The sequence below is a fragment of the Oncorhynchus tshawytscha genome, linkage group LG06 (assembly GCF_018296145.1).
Source record: "Oncorhynchus tshawytscha isolate Ot180627B linkage group LG06, Otsh_v2.0, whole genome shotgun sequence".
Classification (NCBI taxonomy): Eukaryota; Metazoa; Chordata; class Actinopteri; order Salmoniformes; family Salmonidae; genus Oncorhynchus; species Oncorhynchus tshawytscha.
This window is the reverse complement of record NC_056434.1, coordinates 33659907-33677550: the sequence shown is the minus strand read 5'-3', so window position 1 is coordinate 33677550 and position 17644 is coordinate 33659907. Positions and strand designations below refer to the sequence as shown.

The window sequence follows — 17644 nt, the reverse complement described above, 5'->3', positions numbered from 1 at the left end:
CCTATCCCAGTCTGCTGTCCCCACTTGCTTCAAGATGTCCGCCACTGTTCCTGTACCCAAGAAAGCAAAGGTAACTGAACTAAATGACTATAGCACTCACTTCTGTCATCATGAAATGCTTTGAAAGGATAGTTAAGGACCGTATCACCCGTACCTTACTGGACTCCCTAGACCCACCTCGATTTGCTTACCGCCGCAATAGATCCACAGACGATGCAATCGTCATTGCACTGCACACTGCCCTATCCCATCTGGACAAGAGGAATACCTATATAAGAATGCTGTTCATTTTCTATAGATCAACATTCAACACTATAGTACCATCCAAGCTCATCATTAAGCTTGGAGCCCTGGGTCTGAACCTCGCCCTGTGCAACTGGGTCCTGGACTTGTTGACGGGCCGACCCCAAGGTGGTGAAGGCATGAAACAACAACTCCACTTCACTGATCCTCAACACAGGGGCCCCACAAGGCTGCGTGCTCAACCCCCTCCTGTACTCCCTGTTCATCCACGACTGCGTGGCCAAACACAGCTCCAACACCATCATGAAGTTTGCTGACGACACAACAGTGGTAGGCCTGATCATCGACAACGATGAGATGGCCTATAGGGAGGAGGTCAGAGATCTGGCAGTGTGGTGCCAGGACAACAACCTCTCCCTCAATGTGAGCAAGATAAAGGAGCTGATCATGGACTACAGTAAAAGGCGGCCCGCACAGGCCCCATTAACATCAACGGGGCAGTAGTGGAGCGGGTCGAGACTTGCGGGTCGAGACCTTCAAGTTCCTTCCTTCACCAACAAACTATCATGGTCCAAACATACCAAGACAGTCGTGAAGAGGGCACGACAAAACCTTCTCCCCCTCAGGAGACTGAAAAGATTTGGCATGGGTCCCCAGATCCTCAAAAGGTTCTACAGCTGCACCATCTTAGAGCATCACCGCCTGGTATGGCAAATGCTTGGCATCTGACCGTAAGGCGCTACAGAGGGTAGTGCGAACGGCCCAGTACATCACTGGGGCCAAGTGTCCTGCCATCCAGGACCTATATAACAGGTGGTGTCAGAGGGAAGCCCATAAAATTGTCAGAGACTCGCGTCACCCAGACTCGCGTCACCCAGACTGTTTTCTCTGCTACTGCATGGCAACCAGTACCGGAGCGCCAAGTCTAGTACCAAGAGGCTGCTCAACAGCTTCTACCCCCAAGCCATTAGACTGCTGAAGAATTCATAAAAATCAATCAACAATTTACTTTGACTAACCTCCCCCTCCCCTCCCTTTTGTACACTGCTGCTACTCACTGTTTGTTTGTTACCTATGAATAACCACTTCGCCCCCACCTACATGTACAGATTACCTCAACTAGCCTGTACCTCTTCACTGACTCGGTACCGGTGCCCCCTGTATATAGCCTCGTTATTGTTTTTCTTATTGTGTTACTTTTTATTATTAACCTACTTGGTAAATATTTTCTTCTTCTTGAACTGGACTGTTGGTTAAGGGCTTGTAAGTAAGCATTTCACGGTAAAGTCTACACTTGTTGTGTGTATGGCGCATGTGGCAAATAAAGTTTGATTTGATTTCACGCACACCTCCAACTCAATCATCAATTTTTCAGATGACACAACAGTAGTAGGCCTGATTCACAACAATTACGAGACAGCCTACAGAGAGGAGGTTAGGGCCCTGGGAGTGTGGTGCCAGGAAAATAACCTCTCACTCAATGTCGACAAAACAAAGGAGCTGATCGGATGGGATCGAAGTGGAGCAGGTGGAAAGCTTCAAGTTCCTCGGCATACATATCACTGACGATCTGAAATGGTCCACCCTCTGCAGCAGAGGTAACTCCAGGTCTTCCTTTCCTGTGGCGGTCCTCATGAGAGCCAGTTTCATCATAGCGCTTGATGGTTTTTAAGATTGCCCTTGAAGAAAGTTCATGAAATCTTCCATATTGACTGACCTTCATGTCTTAAAAGTAATGGTGGACTGTCATTTTCTTTGCTTATTTGAGCTGTTCTTGCCATAATATGGACTTGGTCTTTTACCAAATAGGGCTATCTTCTGTAAACCACCCTACCTTGTCACAACACATCTGATTGGCTCAAACACATTAACAAGGCACACCTGTTAATTGAAATGCATTCCAGGTGACTACCTCATGAAGCTGGTTGAGAGAATACCAAGAGTGTGCAAAGCTGTCATCAAGGCAAAAGGTGGCTACTTCGAAGAATCTCAAACATAAATATATTTTGATTTGTTAGCACTTTACTTTTTTGGTTAATACATGATTCCATGTGTTATTTCATAGTTTTGATGTCTTCACTACTATTCAACAATGTAGAAAATAGTAAAAATAAAGAAAAACCCTGGAATGAGTAGGTGTGTCCAAACCTTTAACTGGTACTGTATACATTTTGTTCTCCACTTGTCTGAATTTAACTTGTTTTGGTATCCTTGTGAGGACTTCTGGTCCTCACAAGGATAGTAAAACCAGATCCACAGAGTGGTACCTGTGTTCTGATGAGAGTGATGTCCTGCAGCAGTGTGTTGTCAGACAGAACCAGGAGTCTGTACTGTGTGATCAGACCATTGGGTTGGGCAGGGCTTCTCCAACTCACACCCACCGACACAGAGTCTAGTGCTACTGCCTGCAGAGCCTGCACCGCACTGGGAGCTACACACACACACACACACACACACACACACACACACACACACACACACACACACACACACACACACACACACACACACACACACACACACACACACACACACACACACACACACACACACACACACACACAGAGAACTTAGAGACAATGTTAGAGAACCAGGTAGAATGTTTAGATATTCAAGGTAGGAAAATACTTCTGCACTCACCTCGTTGACCAATAGGGAAAGGAAAACTACTGCACTGGTAGAGCACATCACTCAAGACATGTGTCTGTTCTTACCCTCAGCATGTGTCAGTACTGCAGAAAAGGCCTCAGGCCCCAGCAGGCCAGCAGACTTGGCCCGGACCTCTACTCTGTAGTGTGTGTAGGGAGTCAGACCAGAGTACGCAAACTTCAGGTCCCCTGTGCTGTTCTCATAGATAAACCCTGACACACACACACACACACACACACACACACACACACACACACACACACACACACACACACACACACACACAGTGTTAGGGTTCACCTTCAGTGTTTTTACTTCAGCAAGTATTTTAAATGTACTGTTTATGTGTGTCTGCATGTTTGCGTGTGTGTGTACCTGTGGGGCCGTAGAGATGGGTGACGTAGCTGAAGCGTCCGGTAACAATGGTTGGCGGATCCCAGGAGACAGAGACTGACTTAGACGTCACATTCCATACCGACAGGTTGTAGGGAGGGTCCTCTGGGGCTGCAGCACACAAATACATATTCACATGGTGAGAGAGAGAGATGAAGCGAGGAATAGATAGTGAGACACGGAGGGATTGAGATGTAGACGGTTATAGAAAGAGATATGGAGAGATGGGCAGAGATATGTAGATGTAGAGAGGTGGAGTGTGTGTCTGTGTACCTGACTCAGGCATGCGGACCATGGTGGAGGCTACCTGTCCCTCTCCGTCGGAGGTGAAAGCGGACACTTCGAAGACGTATGCTGTGTAGGGACGCAGCTGGTCCACCCCTACGGATATTGGTACAGCCCATGTGGCGGCAGGTGGGACGGCTGACAGGGTGACAGGAGGAGAGGACGCTGTCACCTCTGATGGACTTGCGGTCCCACGAGACAGAATTTCTACTGCATCCTACAAACACAGACACACACTGTGTATTTAAGTACACAAAGACAGAGCTTACATTTTTTAACTGCTAATAATATCAGATTTTAAAAGCTGTCTAATGTTTACTGTTAATGTCTGATTGTTTTTGTCTTCATTTTGTTTAATTTGCTGTTTTTGTCGATGTTGTTTTGTTTTTTCACTTGCTTTGGCACTGTAAACACATGTTTTTTTCCATGCCAATAAATCCACTTTGAATTTAGTTGAATAGAGAGAGAGAGAGAGAGAGAGAGAGAGAGTGAAAGAAAGAGAGGGAGAAAAAAAAACTGGAGGCCTGTAGCATTGCTCTGCTTGGACTGCAATATATTTTCTGAAAGTTGAAAAACCAGTTGAAAAGCTCATCTCACATCCGTCACAGAGGACCAAAGTTAAAACTAGATACTCTGACTATATCGGTAACAGAAGACTATCTCTAGACAGACAGAGAAAGAATGAGAAAGACAAAGACAGGCATACGTACGTTGCAGTGTGGTAGCGCTACGGTCATGATTTCCTCAGCATCCAGCTCCAGCATGCGGACGGTCTGACCGGTACGAGCGTGTTTGGCTTTGACCGCAAACTTGTTGATCAGACCGTTGATGCGGAGTGGCAGGAACCACGTGACCACTACGAACGTGTGGTTCTGAGCAAATGCTGTCAGATTAGTCACCAGGCCGGGGGCTTGAGAAAGGGATAGACAAGCTGATGTCATTGTCTGTGTGTATAAGTGTGTCTGTGTTTGTATGTTATTATTGGATACCTACGGGCCTCAGCAGTTTTGATGTACATAGACTTGCTATAGGGACCAATACCAGCAGAGTTTTCTGCTGCAACCTAGATTTTATATATATATATATATATATATATGAATGAGAGAGAGAGAGAGAGAGAGAGAGAGAGAGAGAGAGAAAGAGAGTCATTATTACTAATTCAAGATTCAGAACTTTTACTGATGCAACAGCCACACAACACCAGGCAGGTAGGTACACACACACATAGCCATAGCATCCCACTGCTAGTTTGTCTTTGAAGCTAAGCAGGTTGGGCCTGGTCAATCCCTGGATTGTCCATGCTATCCGGGATCCTTTGGACGTCCCTACCCCATTGAAGTAGAAATGTAAAATGGTAAAGGTATGGGTTAATGTTAGGGTTTAGGGTAGGGACATCCCAAGGATCCCAGATAGCACTAATCATCCCTGGAAGGGAGACACAGATGAAGCTGGCTGTGGTGTTGGGGAGGCCAGATGGGGTCAATATTAAAGGAAATATTAGTCTTAAAGGAAATATTCACCCATTTTTAATGTATATAATTTGTGTGCATCTCTGAGCGATTCCCGGGGTCATTTCATGTGCATCTGAAGTATTCCCCGTTCAATCAGGCATACATTTAGGGGGCGTCCTGGTGGCGCAGCTGTCTAAGACACTGCATCTCAATGATAGAGGTGTCACTACAGAACCTTGTTCAATTCCAGACTATATCACAACCACCCATGACTGGGAGTCCGAAAGGGCGGCGCACAATTGGCCCAGCATTGTTAAGGTTTGGCCAGGGTAGGCCGTCCTTGTAAAGAAGAATTTGTTCTTAACTGACTTGCCTAGTTAAATAAATATACAGCCAGTATGACAAGTTTTGCATCATATAATGGGTAACTACCATGTACAGCAGTAGGGCCACATTGGGATTTCAAAATTCAACGGAGGGCCACAGATTATTTTTGTACCAGTTTTTTTTGTCAAAATCAATTTCACGGGCCAGAAAAAGGGCAGGTATTTTAAAATATATGAATCCATTATAATTTCTAGTTTTAGACATTCATGAGTGGCCTGGAGTGTTTTTTAAACCCCAAATAATAATTTCCCCCTTAAAAAAATGACATAAGGGGTTTTACTCAAACCTCCTGCACGGTGGTTTGAATGGGCTCGCGGGCCATAGTTTGCTCAACCCTGCTGTAGAGAGTACCCTTTAGATGAGATGTTAAAGTGAGGTTCTGACTCTAATAAGATAATGAAATGGCTACATAGCTTTGAAAATAGAACAGAGAATATTAATAGAAGACCAGGAAGAGAAAAGGAAACAACGGATAGAGATTATTGAATGAGGAGCAGGACAAAGCAGCACATAGCTCGCTCAGTACTGCTGGGTGTGCTTATACAGTACACATAAGTAACGTCTGGTAATGTGACACACACACACACACACACACACACACACACACACACACACACACACACACACACACACACACACACACACACACACACACACACACACACAGGTAATTAAGGATTAATGCATTCTGAAAACTATTAACCATGACCACATACAATATGTTGACATAAGAGTATGTGGAAAAAGAACAGCATGGCTGATCCATAGATCTGTTTATACGATCAATAATTTAATCACAATGAATTATTCAACCAGACCAAGAGAATAGTTTCCCCGCTAGAGGCATCTGCCTAGAACACACAGGCATGCACACACACACACACAGCCATTAGGGTAAAGCTAGGCCTCAAAACAAGGCCTCATGAGATATGTAATGTATTGCCATAAAGATTTAATTAAGCAATATGGCCAGAGGAGGTGTGGTATATGGCCATTATACCACGGCTAATGGTTGTTCTTATGCACGACGCAATGCGTGGTATTTTGGCCATATATCACAAACCCCCCAGGTGCCTTATTGCTATTATAAACTGGTTGCCAATGTAATTAGAGCAGTTAAAATAAATGTTTTGCCATACCCGTGGTATACGGTCTGATATACCACGGCTGTCAGCCAATCAGCATTCAGGGCTCGAAAACACCCAGTTTATAATTATTTTTAGCTTGACTGTTTTGCATGTTATTTTGGCATTAATACGTGTCACATATCAGTTTGCAAACAGTTTAAAAAAAATATATATCATTGAGTTAATAAGGTGGCATACAAACATTGTCTCTTTTTTGTTTTCTTGAGTAAGGCAGTTTCAGCCTAGCTCACTGCTTTCTGTGGTGGTGGGGCAAGCCAGCAGAAAATACAGAGCGTTGCACCGTGATTGGCTCAGTGTTTTGTCACCCATGGGGACACTACGTCACCGCCAAGTCTAAGGGTTAGACCTAAAAAATTGTAGCCCTTTGGGTTCTGCCATCGAGTTACATTAGAAGTGCCCATCCAAGTAGGCCCAATGTCATTGGCCACAGATAAAATTAAGTAAAATCACGTTATATCTACAGTAACTTATCTAGCAAGCTAGCAGTCATCATCATGAATCAAGTCAACGATCTACTGGCAAATGCTTTTCAATCCTTGTCATATGAAGCGAAATAATGAAGAGAAATTCAGTGCAGTGGTTGTGTGGTCCCAATTCTGGGTTTAATGGTCTCTTTTCTAAGCTTAAAATTATAAACATTCAACATTGGCCATGCTGTCAATCCAGTATGATTTCTGCCGAGCTCAAAACAACTGTTAACTCGGAACTGGGAAATCTGATTTCAGTGAGTTCAAGACAACTGGGAACTGGGGGAAAAAACGAGCTCCGACTGTGAAAATACGTTTTGAATGGTTATCCAACTCGGGCCTCTTTCTAGAGCTACGACCTGAAGATCACAGACGTCATCATGATTAGATTTTTTTTATGGCAAATGTTAGCTCATTTGTCCTTGGACATAAACATTGGGTTGTTATTTTACCTGAAATGCACAAGGTTCTCTACTCCGACAATTAATCCACAGATAAAATGGTCAACTGAGTTAATTTCTAGTAATCTCTCCTCCTTCAGGCTTCTTCTTCTTTGGACTTTATATGGCGGTTGTTAACAAACTTTAAGGTGCATTACCACAACAAACTGGACTGGAGTGGGTACCTCAGTTTATCTTTCAATCACCTAAGTGGGTATATGCTCCTAAAAACCATTGAGGAGATGGGAGAGGCAGGACTTGCAACACGTTGAGTATTACAAATAGAACCAAGTTCTATTTTAGCGCCTGGCTACGCAGACGCTCGCTGACGTGCACGAGCAGTGTTGGTGCAATGATAGAATAACATGTATGTGTAAATATACTGTATTTTGCAACGCTCCCGTACGCAATGCGTCCAGTCTGGTCAGCATGTGACTCCAAAAATGTCTTGTATGGTGCTGCATAAATGAAGTAATATGCCACAGAGATATGTATACTGTAGCTAAGAAAGTAATACTAAGTGTATGCTGTGTAATAAGCTGTTCATAGCCCATGTGCCTCATCCTTATAATTTGGTATATTTTCCCTTCTTCATTTCATCTACTGTTCTGACTTGGTGGTGCACATGTAGCCTATAACATGTTTTAGAGAAATGTAATCATTGAATATTGTAAAAGCTTTCATCGTCTGCTTATATGCCTCCTTTATTTATCCTACGTTTCAGACTTGGTGAACAGGGAGAACGGCCCATGTTCTGAATTCTGTCACTGTACATTTCCAAAGTGCTAATCAAATAGTTATATTGACTATGTCCGTTGTGGCTCGCTTATTAATGTCTTAATCAAAATTACAGATTGCGTCTTATCCGCTTGTCGTCCCCTTATGCCATAGTTTGTACATCTCAATTGTCAGTAGAAACCACATTTGTTTAAGCAAGTCAGCCATATCAGCTATGTTTTTTTAAAGTCAGTAAATGAGGCTGAATTAACTGTTTCGCTGCCAGAAAAAGCTCCGTTGATAACCAAGTGTCGTAGTGGTAAGGTGTTATAGTGGTAAGGTGAATCTATTGGTTTGAGTAATGACTACAAAATCACTTAGAGTAACTATACTCAGATATTTGAAGTGCAACAGGTTTCCTCAAGAGTTTTGAGTAATGACAACACATTGGGATTTACAGTGTACTTATGTGTACTGATTGAGTGTTACCTTAATGTTATAGGTAGATCCTGGTAAAAAGAGGTTGAGGAGGGTCTCAGGGACATCTAGGTGCTTGGTCACCTCTTTGAAGGTGGTATCTGGATATGGACACATCTCCTTGTACCTGAAATAGATACACATTTATTTTTAACTAGGCAAGTCAGTTAAGAACAAATTATTATTTACAATGACGACCTACACTGGCCAAACCCGGACAACGCTGGGCCAATTGTGTGCCACCTTATGGGACTCCCAATCACAGCCGGTTGTGATACAGCTTGTAATTGAACCAGGGTCTGTAGAGACGCCTCTAGCACTGTGATACAGTGCCTTAGAATGCTGTGCCACTTGGGAGACCAAAATTTAAACACCAGATGATATAAAAACAACTTTATTTAAATTTGATTTAGAAATAAATAATAGTGGAATATCAACAACCGATTCCCCTTATAGTGTTATTCCCGACCCAGATTAAGCCTGCACTGTAAACTCCAATTTGCTGCCATTACTAAAAACCTGTGAGGAAACCCATTGCACTTCATATACATTTTCCCCATTAGCTGACGCCCATATGTAGTGTGAGTGTGGTCACATGGGGGAGAGGCGCTGTGCTGTGAGGTGTTGCTTTATTTGTTTTTTGAAATCAGGTTTGCTGTTCACTTGCACACTCATGAGTCTGTATGATACTGTATGTTTCCTTGAATTTGTTCTGGACCTGGGGACTGTGAAAAGACCCCTGGTGGCATGTTAAATGTCGCATGCACAAGTACAGTGAAATGCCTTTCTTGCAAACTCAAAACCCAACATTGCAATAACTAATAACAATGTATTACTAGAAAGAAAAAAAACACGAGAAGTAAGAATAAGAAATATTAAATACACAATAAAGTAAGTAAGTAAGCATATTATATATAGGAAATATTTAAAAAGTACCATATTTACATGGATACTGGAGTGATAGAGGTAGATATGTATAGGGGTAAGGTGACTAGGCAACAGGATGTAAGATAAACAGAGTAGCAACAGCTTGTATGTGAGTGGGTGTGGGGGTGTATAGTCGGTATAAATGTATGTGCATTATGTGTGAGTGAGCAAATGATGGAGTGGGTGTGTGTGTGTTGGAGTGGCTGTGTGACTGTGTAAGGCCCTGTGTGCATAGAGACAGTGCAAAGATTGAAATAAAAGGTCAATAAAGATACAAGGTAAACTCGGTCCATGTAGCTATTTTGTTAGCTATTTATCAGTCGTATTGCTTGGGGATAGAAGCCCTTCAAAAGCCTGTTGGTGTCAGACTTGATGCACCGGTACCTCTTTCTGTGCGGCAGTAGAGAAAATAGTCTATGGCTTGGGTGGTTGGGGTCTTTGACGACTTTCCGGGCCTTCTTTTCACAACTCCTGATATAGAGGTCCTGGTGGGGTAAGTGTGTGTGTCATGTGTGGTGGCGCACAATTGGCCCAGCGTCATCTGGGTTAGGGGAGGGTTTGGCCGGTAGGGATGTTATTGTCCCATCGTGCATTAGCTTTTCCTGTGGTGGGCCAGGTGAAATGCATGCTGACATGGTCGCCAGGTCTATCGTGTTTCCTCTGACACATTGGTGCGGCTGGCATCCGGGCTAAGTGGGCGTTGTGTCAAGAAGCAGTGCGGCTTCGCTGGGTTGTGTTTGAGAGGACGCACGGCTTAGTCCACCTTAATCTGGGGTTACATCATACAGTATGTCTCTTTACCTGATCACATAACCGTCGATGGGAGAGTCAGAGGGCATGGTCCAAGACAGAAGGATCCCATTGGAGCCTACCCTCTCTCCCTCTAGATTGGTAGGTGGGGATGTTGGGGCTAGAGGAGGAGGAGGAAGAAGAAGTAGTTCAAGCCATATTCACCAAAATCTCCTGAAATTCTATTAAATATGTCATCATAAAGCATCCAATCCATACATAAAGGTCCTTAACAAGTAAATCCATTCAACAAATTGGGAGAATGTTGTGAAAGATGGAGGTGACCGGGGTTGGTTGCCACTATGTTTGCTAGTAGCTTATTCCTTTTGTAACAGGAAATTAAGCACTATACCATACAGTCTTAGAAATAGCAAAGCCTTTCTTTGATCGAACAATATTCCTAGCAAAATTCAGCATTTTATGCTGTAAGAATAATATATGACATTTTGTGTAAATGTGAGTGTACAGTATTTACAGTATGTGTGTGTTTGCACACGCATGTGTGCGTGTGTGGGTGTGTGACAGAAAATGGATAGGCTTGAAATATATCTCCCCTGTTTCTGTTTTCTACAAACCATAGTTGTTCATGGATACTCACATCATTCAAACATTTCAAGATTATTTAAAAAAAACTTTCACCTATGAAAAACATAGATTCACACACCTCAATTGTTTGTCATGAGTGTGAGTTGACCAGTTGGATGAGTTCTTTTTTTTTTAAATCACACATTTTAACCTTAAAAATATTACACAGGTCCATTTAGATTGGGAATAATTAAAACTATGACAACTAACCCGTGAGACAACCAGCCCCGGTCTCCCCTACTCTTGTTGCAGATACTGCAGATACTGTTGTTGTTTGGTATGTTTGGTCAACCAACTGGGTGTGGGTGTGTGTGACCAGCTTGCTCTATTCTGGTGAGAGCTCTGGCATTTCACTACAGCATCATTCGTCCTGCTTAGCACGACTACAGTTACCACACACGCGCACACATACACACACACTGTGTGGGAGATAATAAAGCAGAGGGCAGCAGCAGAACAGACCCAACGATTCCTCAGAGCACTATCAGTTTGGCTGTCACACATTAAAGTGTTTGTGTATGCGTGCGTGTGTGTTTGTGACTCACCGGTTTCGTTGGTGTTGATAATGCGGCTGACCGGAGGGCTGAGGTTGGAGGAGGATGCGGCAGTCACCATGACTGTAAACGCTGTTCGAGAACTCATACTGGATACATCAGCCTGATGAGAGACCGCATGGTCAGAACATGACCACAACACAACTATGCGGTTGCAGACGTGTGTGTGTGTGTGTGTGTTCGCCAGTCTAACCTGTGAGTGTGTGTATCCCACGTAGGTGATGAGCAGGAGGAGAGTGAGGCCCATGATGGAGTTAGAACAGTTAGCTGGTCAGAGGCAGCAGGTTAGAGAGGAAGAGGCTGTGTTAGCGTCTAGTGCTAGCCATTATCAAAAGATTCTAGATTAGAGGGCTTAGTCCAGAGTTAGCAGTTAGCATGAAGTTCTAGTTGGCAGTTCTTCAGTCCAGTGTTGTCAACAGTTTAGCTACAGCAGGTCAGTGTTACAGCAGGTTACAGCAGCTTAGTTCTTAGTGCAGTAGTCCAGGCCTAAAGTAGTAACCCAGTCCACAGTTAAGAACAGTTAGCCACGGTTAGTCGGTTAGAGTTGAAGAGTTTCAGGGCGGTGCATACCACCGTAAAGTAGAAACAGTTAGAGCAGGTAATTTACAGTAGTAGTACTAGTCCAGGGTAGCAACTGGTTAGCTTCAGCAGTAGTAGTTATAGTCCAGCTCTGGTAGTAACCCAGTCGTCAGCAAGTTAGGGTCAGAGAGAGTCAGGACATTGTGTCCACCATAACTCCATGCAGACACACTCTCTCTCTCTATCTCTCTCTTTCTGGGGAGAGCAGCTTCACTGAATAAATGATTCAGGGTTTAGCTCATGAGGTCTACCTAATAAATAATGAGCTCTATTACTCAACCTGTGTGTGTGTGTTAGGTTACATTGGGGGTTATCTGACACCTGGCTGCTGAGCAGGGCTGGGAATGGTTTGGGTCTGGGGGAGCTTCAGTGCCTTGCAAAAGTATTCATCCCCCTTGGTGTTTTTCCTATTTTGTTGCATTACAACTTGTATTTGTATTTGTATTTCATGTAATGGACATACACAAAATAGTCCAAATTGGTGAAGTGAAATTAAAAAATAACTTGTTTAAAAAATAATAATAAAAAATTTAAAAGTGGTACACTGCTCAAAAACATAAAGGGAACACTAAAATAACACATCCTAGATCTGAATGAATCAAATATTCTTAATAAATACTTTTTTCTTTACATAGTTGAATGTGCTGACAACAAAATCACACAAAAATGATCAATGGAAATCAAATTTATCAACCCATGGAGGCCTGGATTTGGAGTCACACTCAAAATTAAAGTGGAAAACCACATTACAGGCTGATCCAACTTTGATGTAATGTCCTTAAAACAAGTCAAAATGAAGCTCAGTAGTGTGTGTGGCCTCCACGTGCCTGTATGACCTCCCTACAACGCCTGGGCATGCTCCTGATGAGGTGGAGGATGGTCTCCTGAGGGATCTCCTCCCAGACCTGGACTAAAGCATCCACCAACTCCTGGACAGTCTGTGGTGCAACGTCTGTGGATGGAGCGAGACATGATGTCCCAGATGTGCTCAATTGGATTCAGGTCTGGGGAACGGGCTGGCCAGTCCATAGCATCAATGCCTTCCTCTTGCAGGAACTGCGGACACACTCCAGCGACATGAGGTCTAGCATTGTCTTGCATTAGGAGGAACACAGGGCCAACCGCACCAGCATATGGTCTCACAAGGGGTCTGAGGATCTCATCTCGGTACCTAATTGGCAGTCAGGCTACCTCTGGTGAGCACGTCTCCTGATGTACTGGCCTGTCTCCTGGTAGCACCTCCATGCTCTGGACACTACACTGACAGACACAGCAAACCTTCTTGCCACAGCTCGCATTGATGTGCCATCCTGGATGAGCTGCACTACCTGAGCCACTTGTGTGGGTTGTAGACTCCGTCTCATGCTACCACTAGAGTGAAAGCACCGCCAGCATTCAAAAGTGACCAAAACATCAGCCAGGAAGCATAGGAACTGAGAAGTGGTCTGTGGTCACCACCTGCAGAACCACTCCTTTATTGGGGGTGTCTTGCTAATTGCCTATAATTTCCACCTGTTGTCTATTCCATTTGCACAACAGCATGTGAAATTTATTGTCAATCAGTGTTGCTTCCTAAGTGGACAGTTTGATTTCACAGAAATGTGATTGACTTGGAGTTACATTGTGTTGCTTAAGTGTTCCCTTTATTTTTTTGAGCAGTGTATTCACCCCCTTTGCTACGAAGCCCCTAAATAAGATCTGGTGCAACCAATTACCTTCAGAAGTCATATAATTAGTTAAATAAAGTCCATTTGGGTGCATTCTAAGTGTAACATGATCTTTCACATGATCCCAGTATATATACACCTGTTCTGAAAGGCCCCAGAGTCTGCAACACCACTAAGCAAGGGGCACCACCAAGGAAGTGGCACCATAAAGACCAAAGAGCTCTCCAAACAGGTTAGGGACAAAGTTGTGGAGAAGTACAGATCAGGGTTGGGTTATAAAAAAAATACCAGAAACTTTGAACATCCCACGGAGCACCATTAAATCCATTATTAAAAAATTAAAAGAATATGGCACCAGAACAATCCTGCCAAGAGAGGGCTGCCCACAAAAACTCAAAGACCAGGCAAGGAGGGCATTAATCAGGGAGGCAACAAAGAGACCAAAGATAACCCTGAAGGAGCTTCAAAGCTCCACAGCGGAGATTGGAGAATCTGTCCATAGGACCACTTTAAGCTGTACACTCCACAGAGCTGGGCTTTATAGAAGATTGGCCATAAAAAAGCCATTGCTTATAGAGAAAATAAGCCAACACGTTTGGTGTTCGCCAAAAGGCATGTGGGAGACTCCTCAAGCATACGGAAGAAGGTACTGGTCAAATGAGACTAAATTTGAGCTTTTTGGCCATCAAGGAAAAAACTATTTCTGGTGCAAATCCAACACCTGTCATCACCCCGAGGACACCATCCCCACAGTGAAGCATGGTGGTGGCAGCATCAAGCTGTGGGGATGTTTTTCATCGGCAGGGACTGGGAAACTGGTCAGAATTGAAGGAATGATGGCTCTGTCGCAGCCGGCCGCGACCGGGAGGTCCATGGGGCGACGCACAATTGGCCTAGCGTCGTCCGGGTTAGGGAGGATTTGGCCGGTAGGGATATCCTTGTCTCATCGCGCACTAGCGACTCCTGTGGCGGGCCGGGCGCAGTGCACGCTAACCAGGTCGCCAGGTGCACGGTGTTTCCTCCGACACATTGGTGCGGCTGGCTTCCAGGTTGGATGCGCGCTGTGTTAAGAAGCAGTGCGGCTTGGTTGGGTTGTGTTTCGGAGGACGCATCGACCTTTGTCTCTCCCGAGCCCGTACGGGAGTTGTAGCGATGAGACAAGATAGGAACTACTAACAATTGGATACCACGAAATTGGGGAGAAAAGGGGGTCAAATTCAACAACAAAAAAATCTTTAAAAAATAAATGAAGGAATGATGGATGCTGCTAAATACAGGAAAAGTCTTGAGGGAAACCTGTTTCAGTCTTCCAGAGATTTGAGACTGAGACAGGGGTTCACCTTCCAGCAGGACAATGACCCTAAGGATACTGCTAAAGCAACACTTGAGTGGTTTAAGGGGAAACATTTAAATGTCTTGGAATGGCCTAGCCAAAGCCCAGAACTCAATCCAATTGAGAATATGTGGTATGACGTAAAGATTGCTGTACACCAGCAGAACCCATCCAACTTGAAGGAAATTGAGCAGTTTTGCCATGAAGAATGGGCAAAAGTCCCAGTGGCTAGATGTGCCAAGCTTATAGAGACATACCCCAAGAGACTTGCAGAAGGTGGCTCTACAAAGTATTGACTTTGGGGGGGTTGAATAGTTATGCACGCTCAAGTTTTCTGTTTTTTTGTGTTATTTATTGTTTGTTTCACAATAAAAAATATTTTGAATCTTCAAAGTGGTAGGCATGTTGTGTAAATCAAAAGATACAAACCCCACAAAAATCGATTTTAATTCCAGGTTGTAAGGCAACAAAATATGAAAAATGCCAAGGGGGGTAAATACTTTCGCAAGCCACTGTATGTGCTAGTATATTCGTGTGTGTGTGTTTCGTGTGTGTGATAACAGAAGCAGGTTAACTTCTCGTCTCCACTGCTGCTGATAACATCTACTGTGTAATTGCTTCCTTGTGTGTGTGTGTGTGTGTGTGTGTGTGTGTGTGTGTGTGTGTGTGTGTGTGTGTGTGTGTGTGTGTGTGTGTGTGTGTGTGTGTGTGTGTGTGTACCTGTACGTGTCCATTGTGTGTGTGGTAGACAGAGACAGTTCCTTGGATGGGCAGCAGGCTGACAAGGTACTGGTCCACACACCCCTCTGACTGCTCCCAACGCAGAGAGAAGTTCTGAGCAGACACACTCACCATACACACACCCCGCACACGGCCCGGTACTGAGAGAGAAAGAGAGGGAGGGAGAGAGATGAAGGGAGGGACAGATAGAGATATATGTATTTTTGTGGAGAAAAACTCATTCTGACTGGCTGGGCCTAGATCCCCAGTCGGTGGACCTGGCTGCCAAGTGGGTGGGGCTATGCCCTCCCAGACCCACCCATGGCTGAGCCTCTGCCCAGTCATGTGAAATTCTTAGATTAGGGCCTAATTTATTTGTGTCAATTGACTGATTCCATTATATGAACTCATTAAAATCATTGAAATTGTTGCATGTTGCATTTATATTTTAGTTCAGTAATAGTTGTGTTGCACTCAGGTACCTGTGGTTATGGTCAGAGAGGCTGCTGTCCCTGCCACTTCTTGTCTGATGCACCCCACACTCATGTTGTAGCTACAGCCGTGCCTCAACCACTAGAGTGTGTGAATGCAAGCCATTTCCCACAGTTACCCTGTGGAAGTCAAACTGGCCAATGGCAGCGTCCCACTTCACCACAGCACAGGAAGAGTTAACATGGAGGAGAGCGAGGGAACACACACCAGCCGGACCTGCAGCGCACACACACACACACACACACACACACATAACGTCTCATCTGGCTTATCTCACACTCAGCTCTGTCTGATTTGTGTGTGTGTGTGTTTGTGTCTTACGTATGGATAACTGTGTAATGACAGGTTGCCTGGTGTCTGATCCCAGCAGGCTAAGGATGGTAATGTCATAATCTGATCCTGGGGTCAAACCTCCAACTTGGAGACTGTTGCTATGGACCACCATCTCACGACATGACGACTTGTCCCCTGATGGACACAACAGTAGCTAAGAAGAACACACACAATCAGACAAAACATTAGAGGACCAAATCAAATGTGGGATGTTGTTTGGGCAAAATCAAATGTTGTTTTGGCAGTGACAAACCCCAAATCAATGACATAGAGCGAACAGCATTTCTGTTTATCTGGACAGAATAAAGCAGTAAATCTGTCTGTGTGTTTGTGTGTGTACGTGCGTGTGTGTATTGTGCTTGGTCATTCTCCCTGGCAGTGGCTGTGGGGGGTCATACATCTTTAAATGGCCGGTAACCAGAGCCAATCTGCGCTGACGACGATCACTAGGCAACCACCAGGTGAGTGTGTTCTCTTGAGTGTTACTTGACCCATCTGTCCTGCTTCCTCTGACGAAGAACTCATTCTATGTGTGTGTGTGCGTTAGTGTGTGAGAGAGAGCGAGTGATGACTGTGTGTTTGAGCATTTGTGTATGTAAAGGGCTTATTATGAATGGGTAAACCTAGACTGTTGTTGCTAATGATTTGCCATTGTTAATGATTTGTCAGGGGATGTACATGATAAATTATGGAGAAAAGAGGAAATGAAAGGAAAGGAGAGGAGAAGAAAATAGGAGAGAGAGAGAGAGAAAGGAGAGAGTAAGGGAGAGGACAGGATGGTGTACTACCTTGTACCCCTCCATCCCCCTGCAGCAGCTCCCCAGCTCACAAACACTGATGAGGTCACATCCTCTTCCACCAGCAGCACTTCCTGTGGGGCTCCTTTGACTAGAGAGAAACACCAATCAGAACATCTTTTGTCATATCAGTCAATCAACATTCCCCTCATCGCTCTCAACCAATCTTAATTAATCGTACTGGGTTCGTTGTATGTGGTTAATATGTAGT

General features: G+C 44.2%; 1 protein-coding gene across 4 annotated transcripts in view; it reads right to left on the bottom strand.

Moving 5' to 3' along the window:
• LOC112245177 (phosphatidylinositol phosphatase PTPRQ-like) overlaps positions 1-17644 on the bottom strand; it is a 46521-nt gene that overhangs the window by 28300 nt on the left and 577 nt on the right. For all 4 annotated transcript variants that reach the window (XR_006083604.1, XM_042323204.1, XM_042323205.1 and 1 more), the window contains 14 exons: positions 17425-17524; positions 16625-16790; positions 16294-16519; positions 15812-15972; positions 11706-11779; positions 11504-11615; positions 10386-10494; positions 8670-8784; positions 4564-4633; positions 4281-4480; positions 3559-3787; positions 3268-3396; positions 2958-3104; positions 2511-2674 (listed from right to left, as the gene is read on the bottom strand). Coding sequence is in view for 3 of the 4 variants with exons in the window: in XM_042323204.1 (XP_042179138.1) it covers positions 2511-2674; positions 2958-3104; positions 3268-3396; positions 3559-3787; positions 4281-4480; positions 4564-4633; positions 8670-8784; positions 10386-10494; positions 11504-11615; positions 11706-11759 (1329 nt within the window). In the remaining variant the exon portion in view is untranslated. The remainder of the gene's footprint in view (positions 1-2510; positions 2675-2957; positions 3105-3267; positions 3397-3558; positions 3788-4280; positions 4481-4563; positions 4634-8669; positions 8785-10385; positions 10495-11503; positions 11616-11705; positions 11780-15811; positions 15973-16293; positions 16520-16624; positions 16791-17424; positions 17525-17644) is intronic.